A 24654-nucleotide genomic window follows, 5' to 3' on the forward strand; every position below is an offset into this window, starting at 1 on the left:
GCTGGGATTATAGGCGTGAGCTACCTTACTTGGTGTCATTTTCTTTTTATTCCTTCTTCTCCTCTGGCATTTACACCAAATACATTACCAAGTTCTAGCAATTCTTTATTTAAGAAATGTATTCCAACCTATTACGTCCTAGGCACTGAGAGAACAAGAAACTAGATATGCGTGTTTCTTTTCATATAAAGAAAACCAACTTTTGATTTAGTGCCTATTGATTTTACCTTAAAAGGATAACACCCATATGTGTCATACCCAGATCTCCAAGCTTTAAGTATTTGAGTTCTTTCAGCTGTCCCTTAGTGGGCGATCCCACACTAGCAAACACAAGGGCTACTGCTCTCCTCAATGTGAGATTTAATACTTTATAAAGGAAAGTAAAAGTTGTACAAAAATCACAGAACAGTGTTTCAGCGAGATATACGAGTTGCAGAAGTTGACTTTTCTACAAAGCATAGCTGTGATTCTAGGTTACAGTAAGCAGCATTTGCCTCAGCGTTAACAATATAGTTCTTCTAAGAAACATGCAAAAAACTATTTGAAAATAGTTGTCTGAATAGATGAATTTATATTATGCATCTAGTGTTCATTCTGGACATTTAAGCCTACAAAGAGAGAAGTCACTCTTCGTGAACAGATACGTAGACATCCATAGGAGATAGCAGCACCTCTTGGAAAAACCCAAAGGAATTTTTCCAATTTAAACCCTACAACCACGATGGGTACAGGTGCCCCTGACAATGGTGCCTCGCTCATTCCCATCTTAAAACCACCATATTTCTACTTTTTATTTTGAGAACTTTCCCCTACAGCTGTCCTGTGCCCTACGGAGCTCGCTCTCTCCTCAAATCATTTTGGGGGTGACTTATCACATAACACGTACAGGTACCTCTGTTGTCACTAGATATTACCTCCATCTTCAAAGAAATAAAGTGTTGGAAAAATGTTCCCCTAACAGAAGTAAGCCTAAAATTATCATCTTCAATATTTTCTACAAACCTTAGGCTAAAAACATTTCTTTTTGGAGGGTGGGGGAAATGTAAGTATGAAGAAGGATTGCAGACTTGGGAGTTAGCATGTGATGGTATGTATGCATTTCAAGGGTGAAAGAGCCGGAAGGTACAACGCCAGGACGTTCCTGCCCTGCACTCAGAGAGATGCTGTGTATTTCTAGGTCCTCTCAGTGCTACTCACGGGTGTCCTTAGCATTGGTTAAAACAGCGTTTAGGCTTGGAAGCGAAGCCTCTACAGAGTCCCTTTTAGCGGAAAGTGAAAGGAACACTCTGGCATCAAGAACTCCATTTTCTGATTGCCGCCAGCTCGCTTTCTACAGATCACAGATGCCACGAGCGGGGATTAGACGGGTTTGGAGCACAGCACTGGCACAGACCGGCATGCAGGGGTACGATACCTAAGGTGGGTGCACTGGCACTTCGTTTACGATCTTCAGATATCCCAACAACGCACACAATCACACGCAGCCCAATGGAGAGAACACAGGGGGATGACAAAATGAAACACAGATCAGACTCGTCCTCACGAAATGCACACGGCGGAGGAGAGGCATGCACCACACTGTGCTGCTGAGGTTACGCACAGGCTCCAGGAGGGCTGTCAATGTTAATTTATCCACTACCAAAACAGACAGGAAACTCTATAATGAAGTCAAAGGAAATCACGATTTTAGGTCTTTCCACTAAGTTTATACCACAGGAGAGGGCGGGGTGAGCGGCTATATATCTTCCCACCACTAAATTAAATCCTCCAAAGCATTTTTTGCTAACTTTCCCCCCAAGTCATTCACCTTTGTTTCTGAGAAAGAGAAATGAATAAATGAACAAGGGGATAAGGGAAGGGAAGAGACTGCTCTTTCCTCCTTCTGAAAGAATTAGGGTGAAGGTATTTTGGCTACACGTACCCAGGTTTGGGGCACTTGCTGTCCTCTTGTTACTTTTGATTTTAAAAAAGCCCCGGCCAAAGGAAGATCTGGCTTTTCGAGTGCCAAAGGGGTTGTCATCCATGGAGGCATTGTGTCCTGGAGCTTTGGGAGGGAGGCTCCCGAACGGGCTTTCCGCTGGAGGTTTATCCTGAGGGGTAGGTGAGGATAATGAATCTCAGCATGAATGTGCACCATCGCTAGTACCTGCCAGGCTCAATGCTACACAGCCATGCTGCACACATGAACTTATTTGAAAGAATAACTGAACTAACACATTGATTATTGATATCAAATGCCACATTAGAAGTTGAAAGAATCAGTTCTGAGAGCTACTTAAGAAACAACAACAAAAGCAACAAGAAAAACACATTCATCACAAGTTGAAAATCAATGTGTTTAGGGCCTTAAGTATTAAGGATATAAAAATTCTCAAATTTTATTTGCCTTATTCCTCAAAATGCATGGAGATATCACATAACTGGAATAATTACCAGTGGATTTCTTACTTATCTAACAATTATGACACAGATTTGGCTATAATGCAGTTCACTTACTTTTAAAATTACATCCATAGAAACCCAAAATAATTATTCTAGAAAGCAGGTATTATTCCTCGGCGTTTCTGCCAGCAATATAAGGAGATTCTACTCATTTTAAATATTCTTCCCAAAGAATGAAAAATGAAGACACAATCAGGAAGTGTTTATTTTGAGCTTTTTGGTTATTTGAATTGGCAGGTATAGTAATATAGTATGTTACATTGTTTTAGTATTATACAAAGATGCTTTGGTTTGCTTGTTTTCGTTTCTCTGATATCTCTTGCCCTCTGTCTCTCTTTTTGCAGAAGTGGAGAGAAAGGCGAGGGGACACAGGCGTTTATTATTTTACCCTACATTAATACTGCTCATAGTGACTGAAAGTTTATAGATGGCACAACTTAGTGGTATTGTAATCAATGTCTCAACACTGACGTCAAAATCATTTAACCATTTATTGAACCGACGAGGCAAAAAGGACTTTAATTACAGCTGTCGCCACTGACTGCTTTGTCAGTTCTGTCCACACGTGACTCAGGCACTAAGAGCCAACAGTCATGAGACACATCGGGAAGTAGCCTGACTTTTGGACTATAACCTGCAAAGGTTACTGATCGAAAATCAAGGTCAAGAAGAATTGGAGCACCTATTAATTACATCTTTTAAAAATACCAAAATGTTTGCTTTCAGTGGACAACGGTTGTATAAAATAAACTGCCGGCAAGCTAAGAAGGGCTTTTTGTGAGGTCTAAGGAGGCCCAGTTATGGTCATGAAGAGCATCAAATAGCATGACAGGAAGATAACAGTTTTGTCTTTTAATAACTTATCAAGGTAAAATTCACACAACAAAATTAATGATTTTAAAGTGAATAATTCAGTGCCATTTAGTACATTCACAAGGCTGTGCAACCACCACCTTTGCCTAGTTCCAATACATTTCCATCACCACAAAGTACAGTCCCTTACCATTAAATGGTGTCTCCCCATTCCTCCCTCCTCCCCCCACTGGTCACCACCTATCTGCACTCTCTATGCACTGATCTATTCTGGACACTTCATATAAATGGAATCATAGAATATGTGACCTGTGTGTCCGGCTGCTTTCACTTAGCATAATGTTTTGGAGGTTCTGAGAGTTTTGGTCTACTGGAAACATTTAAGCAATTTACATGTACTGGAAGTCGAAAACATTCCTACATTGTAATTTGTAAAAATTACCTCTGAAGGCTTCTGAATAGACTCCTTTTCCTGTTCAAAGCAACAACAATATTTAAGGTTGTTATAGGAATCCATTATATATTCTAAATTTGTAATATACCATTCCATAAGTTAAAAAAAAATTACATCTGCTTCTAAGCTATAAAATCTTAGCTTCATTTATTTCCTACAATGTTTTATTAAAGTCTCCATTTGGGGTTTTATATACTACTTTCTATGCTTTATATTCATACTACTTAATATTTATCATTAACCCTAACATCTAATAATTTTCCATTAAAGAAACCACAAGCCCTTCATAAGAGTTTTATTTGCAAAATGGGAAAAGATGAAGATTCCTAAATATGTTCTTCTCAGGATAACAGACAAAAGAAACACAGCACCTACCCCATCTGATTGCTCTTTCTTCAGATTGCCCAGGCTGCTGGACTTTTGCAGACTTGAAATTCTAAAAATAGTAGTAATAATAATTAGGATTAATAATAAGTGGCTCTGGTACTGCTATTTCTAAGTAGAACGTCTTGGAAAGAAACTAAAATTGAGTGTGGGTTGAATCCAGGTAATAAAAGAAAACCTGGAATCAGGCAGTCACAGTTACGTGCTTAACTAAATTACAACATTTAGTTTTTTGAAAAGCAGGGGAGGTTAATTGTCCTGGCAATGACTCTAAATGTCCTGCACATGTTAGAATAGCTGGAAAAATACTTAAGACTATCCCTGTGATGTCAACATTTGAAGATAAGCCAGTGTTTTCCATGGAGTGACTGTGTGTCCTTTGTAGGTACACATTTACACCAAGAACTTTTAAAATACTCATGTACTATTTATATCTAATCCTTCTAAGTAAAATAAAGAATGAAAGTTTTATTTTTCAATTCACAAAGGAATCACTTTTCTGTATGTGGCAAAGCAATTCATTTCATAGTTCTGACCAAAACATAATAGAGGAATCCCTATTTCTACACATAAAAATCCATTTGCTATCCTAGAGAAGGCAAAGTGGCACCATAATTATCCAGAGACTTCCTTTCATATAATTAGTATTCAACTACATAGAGCTGGTGCTACCTACTCAAAAATTGAAGGAAGGAATATCTGACCAGTTTAGAAAGAGGGAGAGAGAATATGAATGTATTTGCTCTAAGAAATAGAATAATATAAACTTTTACAAGGCATTTTTCCTGTATTTAAGTTGCTAGAAGTGTCAACTACACAATAAAGTAAAAGATAATACTGAGAACAGAGAAGATCTCAGCAATGAATATTGCTCTAAAAATAGACTTTCTTAATTATGTCCAGACTTTAACTTGGATAAACATAGATATTAGTTCAGTTTATAAAACTGAAAGTGCAGAGAAACCTATCTTAGCTTTTCCAGCCATCACAACATCCTCTGATATTCTTTTCTGCTGGACTTAAAATGTTAGTACAAAAAGGAATTAAAAGCACAGGCCTTCAAATAAAAACTGATGAAAAAAGGTTAGATTTGCAAAACCCTGGCATGAGATAATGGTAAATGAGCATTTCTTTGTAAATTTACAGCCTTCTCACCTCCACCCCCAGCCAATCATTATGGCTGCATTCATTTCTTCATTAATTTAACAGCCTCAGTCATTCAGTGTTAATATTGGTTATTGTCAATATAACGGAACTTTCTTTTTTCTCAAGCCTCAATAACATTTTTCACATTCAAGAAAATATCACTTACAAAACACTATCACATAGCTGGGTTTCCACAGCAGCACCAAGGATTATTTTTCCATCACTAAAATGTTAAAAGATAAAAAATCGGTATTTATTAACTTCATGAATAAAAGACCATATATATTTTAAGTGAACAAAACTGTCAAAAACAAAAAACTATGCAAAGTAAACTATTTCTGTTTCTTTAAAAAAAACAGTATATTTTATTTTATTTGGCTTACATTTAAGATTAGACAAATTAATTTGAGAATATGTTGGCAACAAATTCTATTTGTCTACAGAGAAACTACTGTATCCCTCTTCTGTCACCTTCATACCCATCCTCCAAATGACTTTATGGCACATGACTGTGACTATCCTGCTTACAATCCTTGGATAGTCACGTGTGACCTAGGATATAAAAATCACTGTTCCTTCAAATCCTTCTCTAACCCGACCACCCCACCTTCCCAGCCTCATCTCCTATTACTTCCTGTTTCATCCCTTTTATTTCAATAATACAGAACTGATTATGTCCCCTCCCCCCACCCTTCACCCCCAACCCCTGCCCATGGATGCCTTGCTGTTTCTTTCTTCTCTGGGTAAAAGTTGTGTCTGTATAAATGCAATGTACTCTTGTCTTTGGTTGTTGTACTTTTTTGAACATTCACATTGCAACATTAGATCATAAATGACATACTTCTCTTCAAATGAAGTCTCTGCCTTAGGAGGCAACTTTGAATTTTCAGAAGTTTCCACGTCTATAGATGCTGGCAATAATGAAGGGATTGAAACTTGCAAGATGCTGGTATGGAACTGTAATATAATGATAAAAAGTCAAAAATCAATCAACCAAACAAAACACAAGCTATAGAGTAACAAAACATAAATAAGATGATTAGTCCATTGATAAAATCTCATACACCTGTGTTTAGAACTCTAATGTCTAAAAAATGATTTCAGAATATAAACATCTACAGGGAAGAAGCATCAATTAGAGAGACATTCTGGAGGAAGGTGATTTTTGAACTTAGTTCTGAATAAGACTCTGAATATTGTGAATAAGATATACTAAGTACCATTAAGCAAGTTAATAGCAAATCCTATCACTTTAAGCCCTGGCTGGAATCTTGGCTCTGACACACTTGTCCAGGTGGTCTTAGGCAGGTCACTTCACTAGGCACCGGTTTCCTCCTTCGTAAAATGAGAAGAACAATGCTTACCTTACAGGGTTGCAATGATTTAACATGAGATTAGATTAATGTGCTTTGTTTACAAAGCTCTATTTTGACTTGAATTTCTACCACTAGTCTAACATGGAACACTGCTCAAGTCAGTTAATTATCATTCTATCTCTGAACTAGCTGACTAATTTCAATTGACAGAATGGATGAAAGTGTAATTACAACCAATTACAATGTACTCTGTGGCTACCACTTAAAACACTTTTGCTTAATAATGACAATGTTACAGCAATAAAGTACAAACAAATGCTTTGTGCATCCTAAAAATGGACTCTGAAAGAACTGTAATACTTTGGTTTTCAATAATTTTTGACAACTGTAGATCAGTTAGATTGTGGACCACATCATAAACTAATAAATGAACAAAGTTTGCCTCAGTGAGCTCCTGCAAGTTAACTAATCAGTGACAACTTCTTACTTCTGAAAGCTGCCCTGGAAGGACTCACATCACTGAGCACAGTCTGCACACCAACCAATCAGAAGCAGTCTCACATTCTACAGCTGATGTCAATTTACTCTTGCCCCCAATCCTTTAGCTCTAAGCAGCCTAAAATCCCTACCTATGATCAGCTTAAAGAAAATGTACTTGACCAGCAAAGCTCACTTAAGGAAGTAACATATTCAGCTTTGTGATTTTTGTTTCAGTTATTGAGTGGTGGTTTCATCTTTTACACTATAAAAGGTTATACATTTTATATTATTATAAAATAGGAGATTATTTCACTATCAATTTTTTCAGTTTGCATCTTTATGATTAATCCTGGGCAACTTACTTAGCCATTATCACTGTTTCTGTAACAGAGGTAATGGCCTGGAAAAAAAATGGCCAAAATATTTTCTGTCTCTTTAAAACATCCTCCACTCCTTTTTGAGAACTAAAAAACCTGCATCCCTGCCTCTGGCCACTGGTTGGGAGGGGCAAAGGAATGATCTTTATTCTTTGTGCTGCTGGAGACGGCTAAAGTGGAACTCTCCAGGCAAGGTCTGGGAGGAGGTCAGGAGATTGTATTCCCTGGAAATGAGACAGATCAGAATCATCAAATGTAGTTGAACAGCAATTGCCTGAAGCTGAATGGCCTCCCTCTAAAAACTCTGTAATTCTGCTTATGGACAGGAATTTTGGATTTTGAGACAGGAGTCTACAATTTTCCCCCTTTGCCGTCAAAGTAATAAAACTTCTCTTTCCTCCTTCACTCTGGTTCTTCTGATGAGGCCTCAAGGACAAATGCCGAGCTTTTGGTAACATTTCTTGAAGTTCATTTACCTCCTTGGATTCCTAATCATGGAGGAAAAATAACTACACCAACAGACTGACCCATTTTCTTGATCTCTTTTTCAAATTTTAAGGCTTTTAGTCTGTAAACTAAAATAAAATCTTAAGGCTCTCTGCCACCCGCTGACTGAATGGACCCCCTCTTGGCCAAGGGGATACCCTAAAACTGAGTTGCTGGCCATGAGAAGGAAGGTCAGCCAAGCCTCATTATGCCTCCTCCCTTCTAGTCAAAGACATGCTTAACAGGCCTAAGACTATACAAGACAAACCTGCAGGTCCTTGATTTACATAACAAATCACTTGAGTCTGGGTGTGTATGTCTGGCAGCTTGTCTCTCATTAACAGAATTTCTAATCTTAACTTAAAGCATTCTAGCTTCATTTCTTTAACCAATTACAAATTGGAGTCTTTAAACCCACCTATAACCTGTAAGCCCCCCACCTTTGAGATGTCCCACCTTTTCAGGCCAAACCAATGTATGCCTTCCAGGTACTGATTTATGACTTTATGTATAATTTCTGTCTCCCTGAAATGTATAAAAGCAAACGGTAACCCAACCACAGCAAGTCCACTTACTCAAGGCTTCTTGGGTGTGGCTCTGGGCCATGGTCCTCAAGTTTGGCTCAAAATAAACCTCTTTAAATTATTTTACAGAATTTGGCTTCTTTTCCATTGACAACTCCAACCTCAAATCTCCCTCCTGGCTTTTCTTTAAAAATATGGCTGAACTCACACAATCCTCACCAAACCGTTCTTGTTACAAACTCAAAACCTATCATTAAAATACAATTCACATGGCAAAGACTTTTGTTTTTGGTTAAAGGATATGAGATTATCTGGGTGTATCCTACATGTAACAGTAGCCCCTCCCTATAAATGCAGCACACTCATTGGCTGCCAAACGTTATTTTTCCCTTCAGTATAAACACATATTTAACAATTGAGATTTTTTCCCTCCAAAATATTTCTTATTCCTTAACTAATTCCTTGATTAATGAAACATTTTGGACCTCGCCTACATTTAAGAGAGAAAAGTTGTTTTCTACTTGAATTCATTCTCATTCAACTAAAATTTTGTTTGCTCATTATGTAACTCCCAGCAACAGATACGAAGAGTAAAGATGCCACTTGGTTCCTTCTTACTACCTACAGTATTAATAAAACCTGAGAGGAGAGATGACCAAAGAAGGAACTGCTAAATCTAAGGGGAGCCAAGATTGTTTAGTTAAACAATGAAATTATTTCCCCTTCCTAAACTCTCTAGAAAGAAAATTACACGAAAGTTAAGAAATGGTTTCAGGGCAAAGATTAAGCACAGGTGCTGTCAGGAAAATGGGGTTTTTAGATGAAGCCAAAGGTGTGGCTGTAAAACCCTTTGTTGATGACACCTCTGGAAGATTTAAGGTAGTACTGTCCCTGTTGAACTTTTAAAAAAGATTAAAGGTTCTAAAAACACTGGGAAATTCCACAGCAGCCTTATAGGAAACCTAAGGTAGAGAAAGGCTCATGGTAAAGATATCTGTGGATGTGCTCTTATCTAATGGAGTGGATCACAAATTGATTCCTATGAAATTTCTAACATTTAAAGTATTATACCAAGTTAGACTCAAGGGACAGAGATAACAGAAAATGAAAGAGGCTTTGGACCTCTACGGGTACTTTTGCAGGCACAAAGCTGAGAAAACTACTCATCTGCAAATATAGGCTCCCTTTTATGGAAAAGGGAGGATGACTTGGAGGGAAGAACCTAGAGCCCAGAGGACTGAGCCCTAATCCAGGAACAGGCAACAGGAGCCTTGCTGGATTTCAGAATCACTGTGAGCCTTCCATAACTCCTCCTTTTACATGGGAGTGCCTACAGCAGTTACATTATGCCTATCCCCCCACTGTATGCTGGGTGTCTGGGGGACAGATAACCAGACAACTTGTCCTTTAAAATCCTAGCTCTTTAAGCTGAATGGAATGGTACTCAAGAAGCAGTGCCCAAGGCACTGTGTACCTGAGGAGCTTCACCTACATCTTGACCTGATCTAGATGACAAGATCCTGGGAGGCCTCATTGGAGTGTGACTTAAGAGTCTTTGGAGAGGGCATGAATGCGTTTTGCTTGGGGGAGGGATGTAAACTGTTGTAGCCAGAGGGTGGACTGGCAGATTGTATTTTGGTTGCAGCAAATATGTCTGCACCAATATATCCCATCCCACCTGTCCTTACAATGTGATGTTGTCCCTTGTCCATCAAGAGGTAGGGTCTATGTTTCCTCTCCTTGAATCTGGGTGGGTCTACGAACACAGATGCTCCTGCTGAGCCCCGTCCAAGTTGCAGAGCCATCAGCAAAATAAATGTCATTCAAGAAACAGAGTTTTTGGGTGTGTACAATAGATAACAGATTTTGGTGCCAGTTTGATGCAATGTAAAGGAGTTTATGACTGCTTATTCCCCTTTGGTTACTTTTTCCAAGTCTAAAGACATCAGAGGGAAATTTCATTCAATCATTTTTCAGAGTCATAATAAGAAGTGACTAAAATCAATTTATAAGCTCACTTTATCCCCACTTTACTTAATACTACTTATTCTGAAGTAGATTGTAATTTCATCTTTATGATAATATCTATTTCCAAGGGAGTCATATGTTTTTCCTGAATCTTATAAGCAATTTTGATATTGCCCAATTCATTTAGTAAAGACAGAGGAAAACTACACATTTTAAAAAAAGAACACAAAGACTGCCAGAACAAATGGAGAAAGGGATCGAACTGAAGAAAGAACTCGTATTTTTCGCCTTATCAATAGTGCTTTAACTTTCCATGACACAGTCTCTTCAATGCGAAGGAAATACTGAAAGTCTGTAAATACCTCTTCGGGAGCACTTGTGTTAAATGGGTCACGACTGGGAGATCCCGTGACTGGAGTAGGTGGTGGACTTTTCTCCAGGTCACTAAAACCCTGTGTGTCCAACAAAGCCGAGATGGAGCTGGAATGGAGCAGATCTTCATACTCGCCATCTTTGCCTAGAAAAAGACAAAGAGAAAAGAGGACAACAGCAGCTTTTCATTTGTATTTCATTTTTGGAAGAAGATTAAGAATCCCAATTATATTGAACATAAACATTTTTCTGATCTTCATAAATCAAAAAGTCAACTTCCCCGGGCATCACTTGAGAAACAACAACATGGGACCTAAGAAACAGCATCTTAAACTGCGAACATCAAAGGCCCAGGGGCTCTTGGCCACACTGAGTGCCGACCAGTGGCATTAACAGAGGAAGTCATACTTGATACAACCATTGAATCATAAGATTGAAAGAAAGTTAAAAGTTAATGTATTCCAGTAACACTCCTGTAAGTCTGTCCTAAAATTAGGGGCTCTACCAATGTTAATTTAGAAATGAGCAAGCTGAGAAATACTTGGTACAAAAAACTAATTCTGAATAGCAACAAAGTCACCGTTGAAACAACTCAATTTTCATCATTGCTGTACTGTTGAAAAAACATAGAAAGGAAAAAAGGAAGACAGAGGGACAACTTTTGATCTCTCTAGAGGATCCTTTTATGCTATTTTTAAAGCAGAAAAAAGAGTCGCACAGAAAAAAGCAACCACATATCCACTAAAGCAGCAACCTTTAGAATTTCTTTTTACATCTCTAGAAATGAAAAGGGTTAAGGGCCGAACAACACAGTGCCAGACAGATATTCTTTTCTAAAAATAAAAGAATGATACTTAAATCTCTCATCTCTGAATAATACGAAAATGGTAAATCACATACTTGTTTAATGATCTTAACCAGACCATAGCTTCTTAACTTAGGTTTTACTAGAATGTTATTCTGATTTTATTAGAATTTAGGTGTTATTAGAATTGTGTGAGGCTTAACTCAATAAATATAAATCCTAGTGAGAAATCACTGTTTATACAACTCTTCATTGGAACAGGACATAACTTTCAATGGTTTATGAAAATCTCTCCTGCTGTACATAGTTAAAAACTATTTTCTTTATCTGCATGTTCATATGCACAGAAAGACTAGAAAGAAATACACAAAAATGCCAATAGTGATCATATCAATGCAATGATGAGTGATTTTTACCCTTTTTCTCTATTTTTCAAGCATTTCACAATATAGTTAGTCACAGGAATTCATCTTTTCTTCCTTTGTTTTTAAACATAATAATTACAGTGTTGAAGTTCTATGAAATCAAACAGTATTTTAAATGCTATGCAGATGTAAAAATTAATCACTTGCAAATTTGCAATATTCCTTAGAAGAAAGACAGTTTCGAAGGTGTGGAAAATGTTGGGTGATGAGAATTGCTATAGTCAACACTGATAATTAGATGTTCATTTGCTCACTCAAATATTCATAAAATCTTAATAACATGCAAGGCCCTGTGCACAAAAAGATGAAGATCCTTTGTCCACCCCCTCACCAAAATTCTAGTCCAAAGCAGGATATTGTCATCTCATCTGAGTTAAAATTTCAAAATGTGAGTGTTTATGAGTACCTTCCAGAAGACTTATTTATTGCTGGTGCTTACCTTGACAGCAAATAACTCTACATATGCATTGTTAATAAACAAGAGCACTTTCAGAGTTATTAACTTTTTGTTTGTTTGAATAACCCTCAAAGCTTTTCCACACTTGAGGATGGCCAATTAGCCTATGTGCAGATAAAATAATAATAAATAGAACAAAATGCATAAGTATCTTTACTTACATGTCTTAAGGGAATTTTTAGATCTTAATATTCAAAGCTGAACTCTATCCCCCTCATATATGCTCAATATCACTTATCATCAGGGAAAGGCAAATCAAAACCACAATGAGATACCACCTTACCACTGTCAGAGTGGCCATTATTAAAAAGTCAAAAAACAATAGATGTTTGTGTGGAAGAGGTGAAATGGGAATGTTTAGACACTGTTGGTGGAATGTAAACTAGCACAACCCCTATGGAAAAAAGTATGGAGATTCCTCAAAGAACTAAAAGTAGACCTACCATTCCATCCAGCAATCCCAATACTGGTTATCTACCCAAAGGAAAAGAAGTCATTTTATAAAAAAGATATCTGCACTTGAATGTTTATTGCAGCACAATTCACAATTGCAAAGATATGGAATCAACCTACGTGGCCATCAACTGATGAACGGATAAAGAAAATGTGGTATGTATATACACCACAGGGTACTACTCAGCCATAAAAAAGAATGAAACAATGTCTTTTCCAGCAACTTGGAAGGAACTGGAAACCATTATCCTAAGTGGAGTATCTCAGTAATGGATAAACAAAGACTTCACATTTTCACTTACAAGTGGGAGCTAAATGAGGGGTATCTATGGTCATAAAAAGGTATAATGGACACTGAAAACTAAGAAAAGGGGGGGTTGGGAGGGAGGTGAGAAAAAAATCTACTTATCAGGTACAATGTACACTATTCTGGTAACAGGTACACTAATAGCCCTGACTTCAGCATTATATTAATATAATTCACCCATGCAATAAAAAACACTTGACCTGTACCACCTAAATCTATTGGGGAAAAAGAAAGAAATGTCTATCCTTGATTTTTTCTTCTTTTTCACTCTCCTCAAATTCATCACACCACGTGTTGATTCTAACACCATAATATATTCCAAATCAGTACCACCAGATTTTTTTCACTTGGAATACTGCGAGAGTGTCTGGAATCCCCTTCTCCCAATACTGCTGCCTCCCTACCCACGGCCCATGTGTTACAAAGATCGTGTTGCTGACTTCTAAAACCCATGAGTGGATCCCTCTGCACTTGAGCAAGAGCTGAACTCTGCCCCTTGCACAACCAGCTGCTGCTCATCTCTTTGTCTCACTTCATCTCACCTGCCCACTGCCTCGCAACGGCACTGGTATTCTACTTCTTAAATGTGCCAAGTTCTTTTGTCCCTAGGCTCTTTGCATGTGCTGTTGTTTTCTCTCTCTGAAATGCTATCTGATCAACTCCTTAGAGAGGCTCTCCCTGACCAAATCACAGCAGACTCACTCATCAGCCGCCTGTATACTTTCTAGCAGAGAACAGTTGCCTAATATCATTTCAATAAATGACTGAGCTACCTAATTTAGAACAATGGATATGATCCAGGAGAGGGACAGGCCAAAGGTATAAATTCATAGCCACTTAGAATCACGCAAAGCAGAAAAATCTTCAGAGCTACACTCTACCTTTTTTACCTTGGGCCAGTACCACCATATCTTGCATTTTCTTGTACCTGTTCAGGCACTGTCGAAGATCTTCTATTTTCCGATCCTATGAGTAAAATAAATTGTCATCTTTAATCCGATGATCTTAAAACAGTAAAAGTAATTGTGACACAAAGAATAAGCAGACATGAATTATTTACGCTGAATGATACTTTGAAACTTTAGTAAAACTGGTAGTATCTAGACTATGTTTCCTACATACATTGGAAATATGGGAAAAGTACCTCTAAATGTAGAGATCCTATCCTTTAGCTGCCATCTTTAAAAAACGAAAACAAGGTAATAAGATACAAAAACCCAAAAAACCCAAGAAAAAAAATCAACTTTAATTACTCCCCTCTCTAACTTTTAAGTCAAGTCTTGAAAGGAAAGCCTACATCTGCTGTCTTTATTAGTCATCATTAATCACCACCTGGCTCTTCCCTTTTCAAAACACTTCCCCAAAGCTGCTTCGATTAGTCATCAGTGACCTCCTATCTACAATTCTGTATTTCTCCTAAAATTGATAGGGTTCACTTCCCACCAATCTATATTTCTACATTAATTCTAAAATTTAGATTCATTTTCCAACTTTCTATGAGAAATCTCCTTTAAAATATCCCTTGAATTTGTCCCATTCAGATTGAAGGTATCTAAAATTAAGCTCATTATTTCTCTTCAGTACTTGAGCCTGTGCTTGGATTTCTTAACTCTTTAAGGGCACCATGATTCACCCAGTTGCCCAAACGAGAAAAATTTACTCTTATTTCTCAAATCCAGAGATCTCTAAACCTTGTCAACCTGTAAATTTCTCTAAAATCTCTTCCATCCTTACCGCCTCACAGCCACTGCCTTAGTTTCAAGCCCTCTTCATTTCTCATTTAGACTATTTTTATAAGTTTCTTAATTGTTCCACCTGTCCTCACTCTTTCTTTCTGCTATCAGAGTTAGCTTTCTAAAATGGCAGTTTAATTATGTCACTGCCCAAAGTCTGTAAGATAAGCCCCAAATCATAAGCCTAGCATACCAAGCCAACTGCCCTCTGACTGAGCTCTGAGGTCAGCCTCACACCCCCCACCCCACCTGTGCCTCATGCCCCGCCCCTTTCCCAGCATGCACTGCGCTGAGTCAAGCCTGGGTCTTCAGACATGTTTGGACTCATGGACCATTTGCCCAGAAGGCTTCATTTTCCTGATGAACACTTCTCACTCTTCCTTAGAATTTGCTCAAATATGTCCTCTTTGAAGCCTTCTGGAAGCCCCAAGGTAGTTAGGGTATACTCTTGGTTCTCCTGTAGCAGTTGGAGCATCTAATAAGCCCTCATTCAACACTGGGAATTTTGTTGGTTGTTGCTGCTTTTGTTTGTTTGTTTCTTGAGACAGGGTCTTGCTCTGTAGCCTAAGGTAGAGTGCAGTAGTGTCATTATAGCTCACTGCAACCTCAGACTCCCGACCACAAGGGATCCTCCTGCCTCAGCCTCACAAGTAGCTGGAACTACAGGCTCGTGCCACCACACCTGACTAATTTTTTCTATTTTTCATAGAGACCAGGTCTCGCTATGTTGCTCAAGCTGGTCTCGAATTCCTGTCCTCAAGCAATCCTCCTGCCTCAGCCTCCCAAAGTGCTGGGATTACAGGTGTGAGCCACTGCACCCAGCCTGTTGCTTTCTGAGGGAGAGAAATTAAAACAAAATAAATTTCAGTGATTTTTTTTGTTTGTTTTTTAAAAAATAAAAGCTATGATGGGCAGCTTGCTAATTACTTTTCATTCTAGAGTAGGAAAGATTAGCAAAAAGGAGCCTATACATAGGGAAGTGGTATGACAATGAGTGTATTTCTATAAAGAGCAAATAAAGACAACGAAAGGCAAAAATAAATAAGAAAAACAGAGCAGGTAAGAATTTAAGAAAGAAACTTATAATAAGAGAAAAAGATCAAGCCAAAGTTCCTTGGCATTTTGTTGTTTTTTACTTCTTTGAAATTTCTCTTTTCTTGAGAAAACATCCCCTTGTTCTAATCATTCAGGCGCATAAGGGGAGAGCAGTTCTGATGACATGAGCTCAGCCTGACTGTGGCTGCGCCACATACACGCATGGTCAGGTAAGCCATGACAAACACACGCCTTAGTGGGGTAACTGCATCCGTGCTCTTAGCAGGATGAAACACCAGATGTGGGTGAGGAGATCCAACTGAGGCAGGGAACCCGTGGAGACCTTGGTATTAGGCCAATGTAGCTAAAACAAAGCCCGTGTCTCTGTTTTCTGGTATTTCATCTCTCAGGAGAGCAGAGACAATCCCAGATGTGAAAGCAGCCAGGAGCATGAAGGAAATAACGTGTCTATGGAGAAGAAATCCATTTGACTATGAAGCCAAGACTGTCATGGAGCTCCCTCCCTCAGAATTTCCAGTGACCACAGAAAAGATGTGCTGTGGAATGTATCCTTTCCTGTATTTGTCACCTGAAATGCAGAACTCATCTGAATGCTGGAATGTTTCCTAAATTCATGCTGGTAGGGGTTCTTGGTTGAGCTGGTGCTACTGGCGCCTACTCCTGTGCACACAGCCACGACGACAGCTGCCACCAGTGGGAGTGTGTACACCTGGGCGGGGACAGGGCACGCTTGCCCCTTAGTGTCAGTAGTGTTTGGGGTATGTTCTTGCAAAATGGGATATCTCACAAAATTGCATGGGATCCTCAGAATGTTGTTACAAAACATCCACATAAATATTTCATTACTTTTCTGAATTTCTGAATCTGAATACCTTTTCTTCATTTGCTGCCATCAAAGACTCCACAGCCTTTTTCATTTTTTGTACTTCAACATCTGAAAGTAACACAACATCAAGTCAGAAGTCAGTTAACACATGTGACAATGATGAGAAGCTACTTACTCTTCAGATTGAAATACTTTAAGGTCGAGATGTTAATGATTTGTTTTTTACACCAGATTCTCTCTTAGGGAAAATCTGAAAGATGAACACCTTCTATCTCACCCTCAACAGTCATCATTCCAGAACGAAAATAAGGGTATGTGAGAGCTAGCTATCCTCTCTCAGAGCAACAGCAAAATCTCCACGAAGAACACTGAAGATGAAATTTCAGTGCTATCACAATGAAAATATAGACTTTCCAAAAAAGGAACCTATGAGGCAGTGGGTGAAAGCAATGAATGGTACACATAATGACAAAAGCAGAGAAAATGATATTCAGTCATAACCCAGAGGGAGGCACGGCCGGTGAGAGCCTGAGGGAGTGTGATATTTACATGAGTACTCATGCTAGGAAGCTGGTTGTGGTTCCATACAGAAGGGCAGTAAGTATTTGCTTCATCTATAAACTTCATTTCCAATAGTATCTTAAAACAGATTTCAAGACATGAAGGCCAAAGTAGGTCAAATGTGGTTTTCCTTAAAATTTGATATTCAAATACAAAAGCATGTTACTTGAATAATTAAACACTTAAACATTTTGAAGATGAAAAGTCACCCCAAAGAGAAACCACAAACTAAAAAAATTGAAACAGAGAAAAAAAGTTTCAGCTAAAATTGCCTGCTTCTGAGGAAAAAAAAAATACTATTCTAGATAATTTTTACAACAGTGGTACATCATTCAGCACTGACATAACATTTTTGATTAAGATATAGCCTACAGGAATTGAAAATTCAGTGTCTGGGGGAAAGAGCTCACTAAGGACTTATCTGGATGTTGCACTAAATAATCCAGGCTCCATTAACCAGCCTGGATAAAATCTCTGCTGTAGCCAAGAAGATACGTTCGAAGGAGCTTCCAGTGAAGATCTGAGACAAACAGTGGGCTTCAAAACATTGAAAAGCAAAAACAAAGTTCAAAACTATTTTTTCAACTCTGGTAAACCTTTACAAAAGTGGGTTTTCACAGGAGTATGTAAGTTATTTTCTTCTCTGACCCTATGTCATCTGGATCACAAGGAAAACGTGTTCTTATATCCACTACTCTGTGTGCCCTGTTGTATTCTGTAGAGCAAAAGGGCTGAATCAAACAAAATCTGCAAAATGATTTTTTACCCCTTGTTTTGATTGTTTACCCTCTATTTTGCACACTTTGAAGAAATGGAGGGCTTATTGATGAAGCAACTTTACATCTTTGGTGAGAGAAATGTTTTATAATACATGCAAAGAACAGTCCAAGCAGTACTTTTGGTGAATGTAAAGGCTGATGGAAATACTCCAAAACCTTACTTTTTTCTTTGAGCTTCTTTTTAAAATTTTCATCTGTTCAGGAAAACCCATCGAATTGTAAATTAGCATACATTACAATAAATAATATTTCCAAAGCACGATTATTTAGTCTCCTTTAACCTAAAACAAAGGAACTCTAACCTCATAAAAACTGAACATTAAGCACTATTTTGTGACTTCAGGATTGGCAGTCTAATAATGCTCTGTGTGAGGCTGGAAAGAGATTGTGTTGTAATTAATCAGAAGACCTAAATTCGAGCTACTACCTCTGTTACATCATCTTTCTAAACCTTGATTTTTCTCGCATTAAAATTAGGCTTACGGAGTACAAGCACTCATGTGATGAAAAACCAGTCAATGTCACTTCGGCTGTTTTTCACATTTCCATCACAGTGACACCCCTGGTCCTCCACTGCTTGTGTCACGTCCAACTCCCCACTCAAGTTCAACAACACTGACACAGTCTCTCTCCTGTTCAATGAGATGAGGGCACTGAGGATGCAGTCAGATGCTGTGCCAACAGCAGATTGCCAGGAAGTTTCTGAACACTTGCTGTCAACCCTGTAGTTACCTGGGGGTGCACTGATAACAAGCAGCCCCCAGACTGGTTCCGGTCCCCGGATCAGACTCTGGCTAGCACTACCCTAATACATCGTCTAGCCCCTAAGTGCTGTGATTCCATTTTATTCTTAAAACCCTAAATGCATGACCTGTTTTTGAATGTCCTTTAACAATGTACAATTCTACCTATGCCAAAATACAGGAGAGGGGAATCCATTTCCCTCAAGTTTGATGAACTGGCTTTTTCTGATGGATAGGAAAATGTGAGACCTACAGGTATATAAAGCCACGGTATTCTAGGGCCAAGAAAGACTTTACAGGTAATCTGATTCAAGTCCCTCAATGGACAGACAATAATGTCATTAATTTTCACACAACAGATGAAAATGTACCAAAGCTACATTAATAGCAGGCTCTTTTGAATGAGTCAGAAGTTGGTTTCATGTCTCAGTGCCACAGTTCTCATTTGTAATCACAAAGAAAGGCTAAATTTGACCTAGTGCTGTCAGATGTTACATGCATTATATTTCCAAATACAACTTTTAAAAAACCACCTTTCATTCAAGATATTTTCTATCATGTATAACCTTACATTATTAGAAATTATAGTCCATATCATACTCAGAACCTCCTCAGGTATGAAAAAAATTTTTTGAATAAATTCATACATTTTTCTAAAGGCAGAATTAGTCTATTTTTGCTTTCTAGAAGGTTGAGGGCTCAACCCATGCCATGAAATTTTCAATAATTTTCCAAAGATACAGAGCCATTTGTCTCTTCTCTCAAAAGAACAGGAAAGGTTTCCAAATTCCTTATTTTGTTTTGATTTTACTTTTGAGGGAAACAATCTTGGGATGTAGTAGTGGTTCCTTTCCGTTATTTTGATATTCCCTTGTGCTGCAGTTGGGACAAGTACATTCTTGTGATGAGAATTTACAATTTAGTAATCTGAAAGGACCACCCCATAAACTACAGAATTGCCCTTCTCCAGCTGCAGAAGAGGAAGTTCATGGATTCCCAGACATAGTGAAGAGTCGTGGAGAATTCCCTGTGGTCCCGGGCCTACCTGGCTTCTGTTACCCTTTCTTTGATGCTAAAATTACACATTGACTAACATCAGTTTCTTCTACAGATTTTGGAGGATTTTAACAAGATAACAAATGTTCAACATATATTCTTACCTCTATCAAGAATTTCAATCCCTTCTCCTTTCATCTTGGAAACCAATTTTTCATGTAGTCTTTTTACTTCAGCTTCCTTTTCTTCCAGTTGTTCTTTTAAAGATGCCAGTTCATCCTATAAATTATAAATTCATTTTAAAATAGATTATGACCAAAAGAGAATATTCAGAGAGCATCTTAGCTCTTTAAATCAATAATTAAATTTTACAAACGAAGCAAGAATCTACGAGAATTTAAACACAAACATCAGAAATTATGGGCCATGAGAAACAGGAAGCAAGACTATTAATAGAAGTCCAATTATTAATAGTTATAGTATAATTATTTCAAGTTTCTTTGTGATCAAATTAAATCTTTTACAGTATAATTAGGGCCAGGGGAGCCCTAAAGTTTAAATCTTAGGTTAAATTTTAAAAAGAAAATTAATCAAGGAAGATAATCAAATTAGATACTTAGAGTCATAAAAGCAAAATAAAATGCAAATTGGAAAAGACTTGCTTGACATTTACTCAGCATTTCAAGATGGCACTCATGCTTCTTGGACAAGCACAGAAATTAATTAGTGGGTACAGCAGCAAGTCATGAACAACTTTAGCCAAATCTCAGAACTAAATAATTCATCTTCATCACTAAGATAAAAGAACAGAATCTCCTACAATAATGGGAAAAAATAAATTTAGGAAACAGGTTTTTAAGTCCTTTTTATTTTTTAACTATGCAACTGTAAAAGATCCCAAGTCCATTGATCTATTTACTGATGTTTTAATTTTCAGTTTCATTTTAGTAAAGAATTAGCTTTAGCAAATTTAAGGGTGTGTTTTTTTTTTGTTTTTTTTTTTTTTTGAGACAGAGACTTACTCTGTTGCCCTGAGTAGAGTGCCATGGTGTCAGCCTAGCTCACAGCAACCTCAAACTCCTGGGCTCAAGCAATCCTCCTGCCTCAGCTTCCCAAGTAGCCGGGACAACAGGCATGCACCACAACACCCAGCTAATTTTTCTATTTTTAGTAGCGATGGGATCTAGCTCTTGCTAAGGCTAGTCTTGAACTCCTAAGCTCGAAGGATCCTCCTGCCTCGGCCTCCCAAAGTGCTATGATTACAGGCATGAGCCACCACGCCTGGCTCAGCAAATTTAAGTTTTGTGGGCTGTATTTAACATAGAAAATAGAACTATGCAATGCTAATAAGTATACCTTTATATTCGATATCCCATTTTATTTCAGAGGTCTATAAAGATATTTATTACATATAACTACATGAAAACATGGCTCTCCAGAAAACCTAGGTTGACTTATGGTAAGAGTGGACACCAAGTATAAGAAATTTTCAGTAGCACTAGCAAGAAGTGCTACCCTGTTCTCACAGTCCTGCTTCTAAGCAGTAATTTCTGTTCACTGCCATGATACAGTAAACTACTGGACATTTACCTTCAAGAAAGTCTCTAAGGAGGAAAGCAGTCTCTGCTGTTGATATACAAGAGAATTCTTTTACAGGTGAGCTTCTACAATTATTTTACCATGCTTGGGTCTCAGATAGTCTATGACAGTTAGATTTAATGCTTTTATTTACTTGTGTATTATTTTTCACTAATTATTTCATATGTTTTAGAAAACAATTATTAGCAATCACGCTGTCCCTTTAATCAGCTTGAAATGTAATTTTCATAAACAGGTGACACACATACCAAACAAATGCACACACCACTAAAACCACCATCACAGCAAAACGACACAAGCCAGAAAGCAACAGGTCGTGGACCCCATGACCCAAGACTACTACACCTTCAGTGACTCCTGTTTTTGTTCCATCCGCTGCTTTTCATACTGCATCTGACCCACCTTGATTTTCATGCTAGAAAGTTTGGCCATTAAAGACTGGTAGAGAGACAGAGGAGTGAAAGAAAACTACAGATAGAAAAAGACAAGCTAAATAACCAAGAAAACAGCATCAGTTTGTCAAGGAGGTTAGGTATCACTCACAGAAATGGCAGGTTATGCTCTGTCCGATTAGTTAAGCCTTGGTTTTTATTCAGAACAGCAGTGTTTAAATTCAAGAAGCTTCCCAGCTCGGGGGAAAAGTTCACTCACTTACAAAATGCCTTCTTTAGCATATATTAACTAGAAAATATATTTTACTTATAACATTGGTCATAGGTGAGTAGTAGAGCCATTTGTTTAAAAATTTTAACCAGTGAGAAAACTTACTTTGGTTGATTTAAGCTTTTTTTCATACTGAAGTCTCTCATTGTCCATTTCACTGACTTTTAACCTCAAATCATTGATCTCCTGAATTAGCCCCTGTCCAGAAAGAAACAAGGAAATACATTAGGAAAGTGGTAACACAGTTATATATACCACAATAGCAGCTTGAAAATCTTAAGATGACGACAATGATTCCTAGGTTAAACTTGTATGAATTAGATCAGACGAATGGAGTAAGTGTATTTCCTTAAGAACCAATCCATCTTTCCATTACTGCAGTCCCCAAGACCCGGTACTGGTCTGTGGCCTCTTAGGGACCAGGCTGTGGAGTATCCCTACCCCTAGTCTGTCAGTGGAGAAAAAAGCCGGGGGAAGCAGCACACAGCAGGTTAGTGGTGGGTGAGCCAGCAAAGCTTCAGAAGCTTCACCTGTTTTTACAACTGCTCCCCATGGCTCGCATCACCGCCTGAGCTCCGCCACCCTCACCCCCACCCCAGTGGGTGGAAAAATTGTCTTCAATGAAACTGGTTCCTGGTGCCAAAAAGGTTGGGGACTGCTGATTTAAAACATTGCTTTGAATTCCCAATGCCTCTGTCCCAAAAAGATGGGCTTATGAAAATAAAAGGTGACTATAATTTTGGTTAAGAAAAGTAGCTTAATATCTGACTTATTATCATCTGTCAAATATTTCTAGACCAAAAATGACTGTATGAACTCTACTTTTTAAAATATGCCACGTTCTTTAGGAAAGCCATTTACTTTTAGGGCCTTTTTAGCGATATATGGGTATTTAAAAAAACATTTTTTATAATTACTTCTTTGGTCTACAGAAATACAGATTGCTTATCAACTGAATCTGGGTCAATGGAATGAAATTTAAATCCTTTAAGCCAGATTCTCAATTTGAAGATGGATGAGGGCCCTGTAGTTTATGCATATATTCAGTATCATAGTATAATTTTATATTTGGAAAATGAAAGAGAAAGCAATTCTAATGTTTTTACGATACAATACAATTTGACACCTTTCCTACTGCCTCTTTGTTCCTAAAAAAAATTCACTTATAAAACTTGCCTAAATATTCTGAGAAATAGTCTTGTATTTTTGTCCAGAGCCCAGAGAGTAGGAAAAGGAAATTAGAGTGCTAAATAATAACAACTCCCCTAAAAGAGAAGTTCATATACTCTGTGTAGAAGATGATTTTCTTTATTACAAGCAACAAAGATCCCTCCGATGGTCAATCTTTTTCTGCTCTCTTCTCTTTACAAGACATTTATTCCTGAGCCAAAAATTCATAAACTGCATAATAGAATTAAAAAAGAGTGCAAAAGAAAAAAAAAAGTAGAACAATGCTATAAGAAGTAAAACTTTGTGACTAGGGATTATTCTAAACTTCCAAGTGTAATGACTGGACCTCACAAAGACTAGGAAAAGGGATGCTATACTGAAATACACTTCCCAGTAAACCCATAGGCTTTTGAATTCTGATCCCTTGTAAAATGGGGAAAAGTATTACCTACCATTATTATGTACTTACTCATTAATAATTATATAATATTCCAATAAGAGGAAATCTACTTTCTCCTTTTATTAATGAGGACAAGAACTGTTTGACATTCAGTAACATTTTATTTGTGATTCCTTCTCTAACAGCTCAGAATTCAAGTTTATACAAAGGGCAGTTTCTCCCACTTACTGTTAAATGAATCATCTTTGCACAATATGAGTCCTTAGTAGTCTTCCTTCATCAATATGGTGTGTGTACACACACACACACACACACACACACAGAGGGAGAAAATGTGTTATATTTTACCACTTTTAGAAATAGTGGCAATTTGCAAAGAAGAAACAACTGAAGAAAATGAAATTATAAACTGGGATGCTTTTTCTATTTTAAAAAAGCTACCTAATTATCTTTGCTACAACACTTTCAAAATGAATCTAGATTTCCAACCTGAAAAAAAATCTTATCTTCCCATGATAACTCAAGCTGGAAAATCTGGAAATAGCTCCTTAATGTGAAACTTTAAAAAACAAAATACAAATTATTTCAATTAATTTCTTAGCAAAAGTTCAGTTCTTTTAAAAAAGAAAATCCCTGTTAATTTTCCCTTTTCCCTTTCAGAGAACTCTCCAGGCCTCCCAAGGAACTCAATCTCTGACATGCGTGCCCTTACCAGAAGGGGGCACTGTTGGATGATGCTAACCATCTCCCATCCACAATTCCCGGGACAGGCAAGGCCTGAATCTTCCAAGGTTTCAAGACTTTTACCCCCAGTCCTTTGGAAATGCATATACTTCTTCCCCATGACAATATTTTCTTAGAAATTAATATCAAAATAATCTAAAATTCTAAGACAAAGTTAAAGATTTTTGATTCATGA

At 37.7% G+C, this 24654-nt stretch overlaps 1 protein-coding gene across 16 annotated transcripts in view; it reads right to left on the bottom strand.

Annotated features, from left to right (window-relative positions):
• Positions 1–24654, bottom strand: part of PPFIBP1 (PPFIA binding protein 1) — a 159816-nt gene that overhangs the window by 12477 nt on the left and 122685 nt on the right. For 3 of the 16 annotated variants that reach the window (XM_045554127.1, XM_045554128.1, XM_045554139.1), the window contains 13 exons: positions 22271–22363; positions 21848–21940; positions 20068–20182; positions 18326–18358; positions 16871–16932; positions 14091–14175; positions 10753–10907; positions 6081–6196; positions 5406–5462; positions 4085–4145; positions 3698–3727; positions 1922–2090; positions 1415–1447 (listed from right to left, as the gene is read on the bottom strand). In XM_045554127.1, the coding sequence (XP_045410083.1) occupies positions 1415–1447; positions 1922–2090; positions 3698–3727; positions 4085–4145; positions 5406–5462; positions 6081–6196; positions 10753–10907; positions 14091–14175; positions 16871–16932; positions 18326–18358; positions 20068–20182; positions 21848–21940; positions 22271–22363 (1102 nt within the window). The remainder of the gene's footprint in view (positions 1–1414; positions 1448–1921; positions 2091–3697; positions 3728–4084; positions 4146–5405; positions 5463–6080; positions 6197–10752; positions 10908–14090; positions 14176–16870; positions 16933–18325; positions 18359–20067; positions 20183–21847; positions 21941–22270; positions 22364–24654) is intronic. The other 13 variants (XM_045554129.1, XM_045554136.1, XM_045554132.1 and 10 more) reach the window with 13 other exon arrangements.

Source organism: Lemur catta, chromosome 6 (assembly GCF_020740605.2).
Source record: "Lemur catta isolate mLemCat1 chromosome 6, mLemCat1.pri, whole genome shotgun sequence".
Lineage (NCBI taxonomy): Eukaryota > Metazoa > Chordata > Mammalia > Primates > Lemuridae > Lemur > Lemur catta.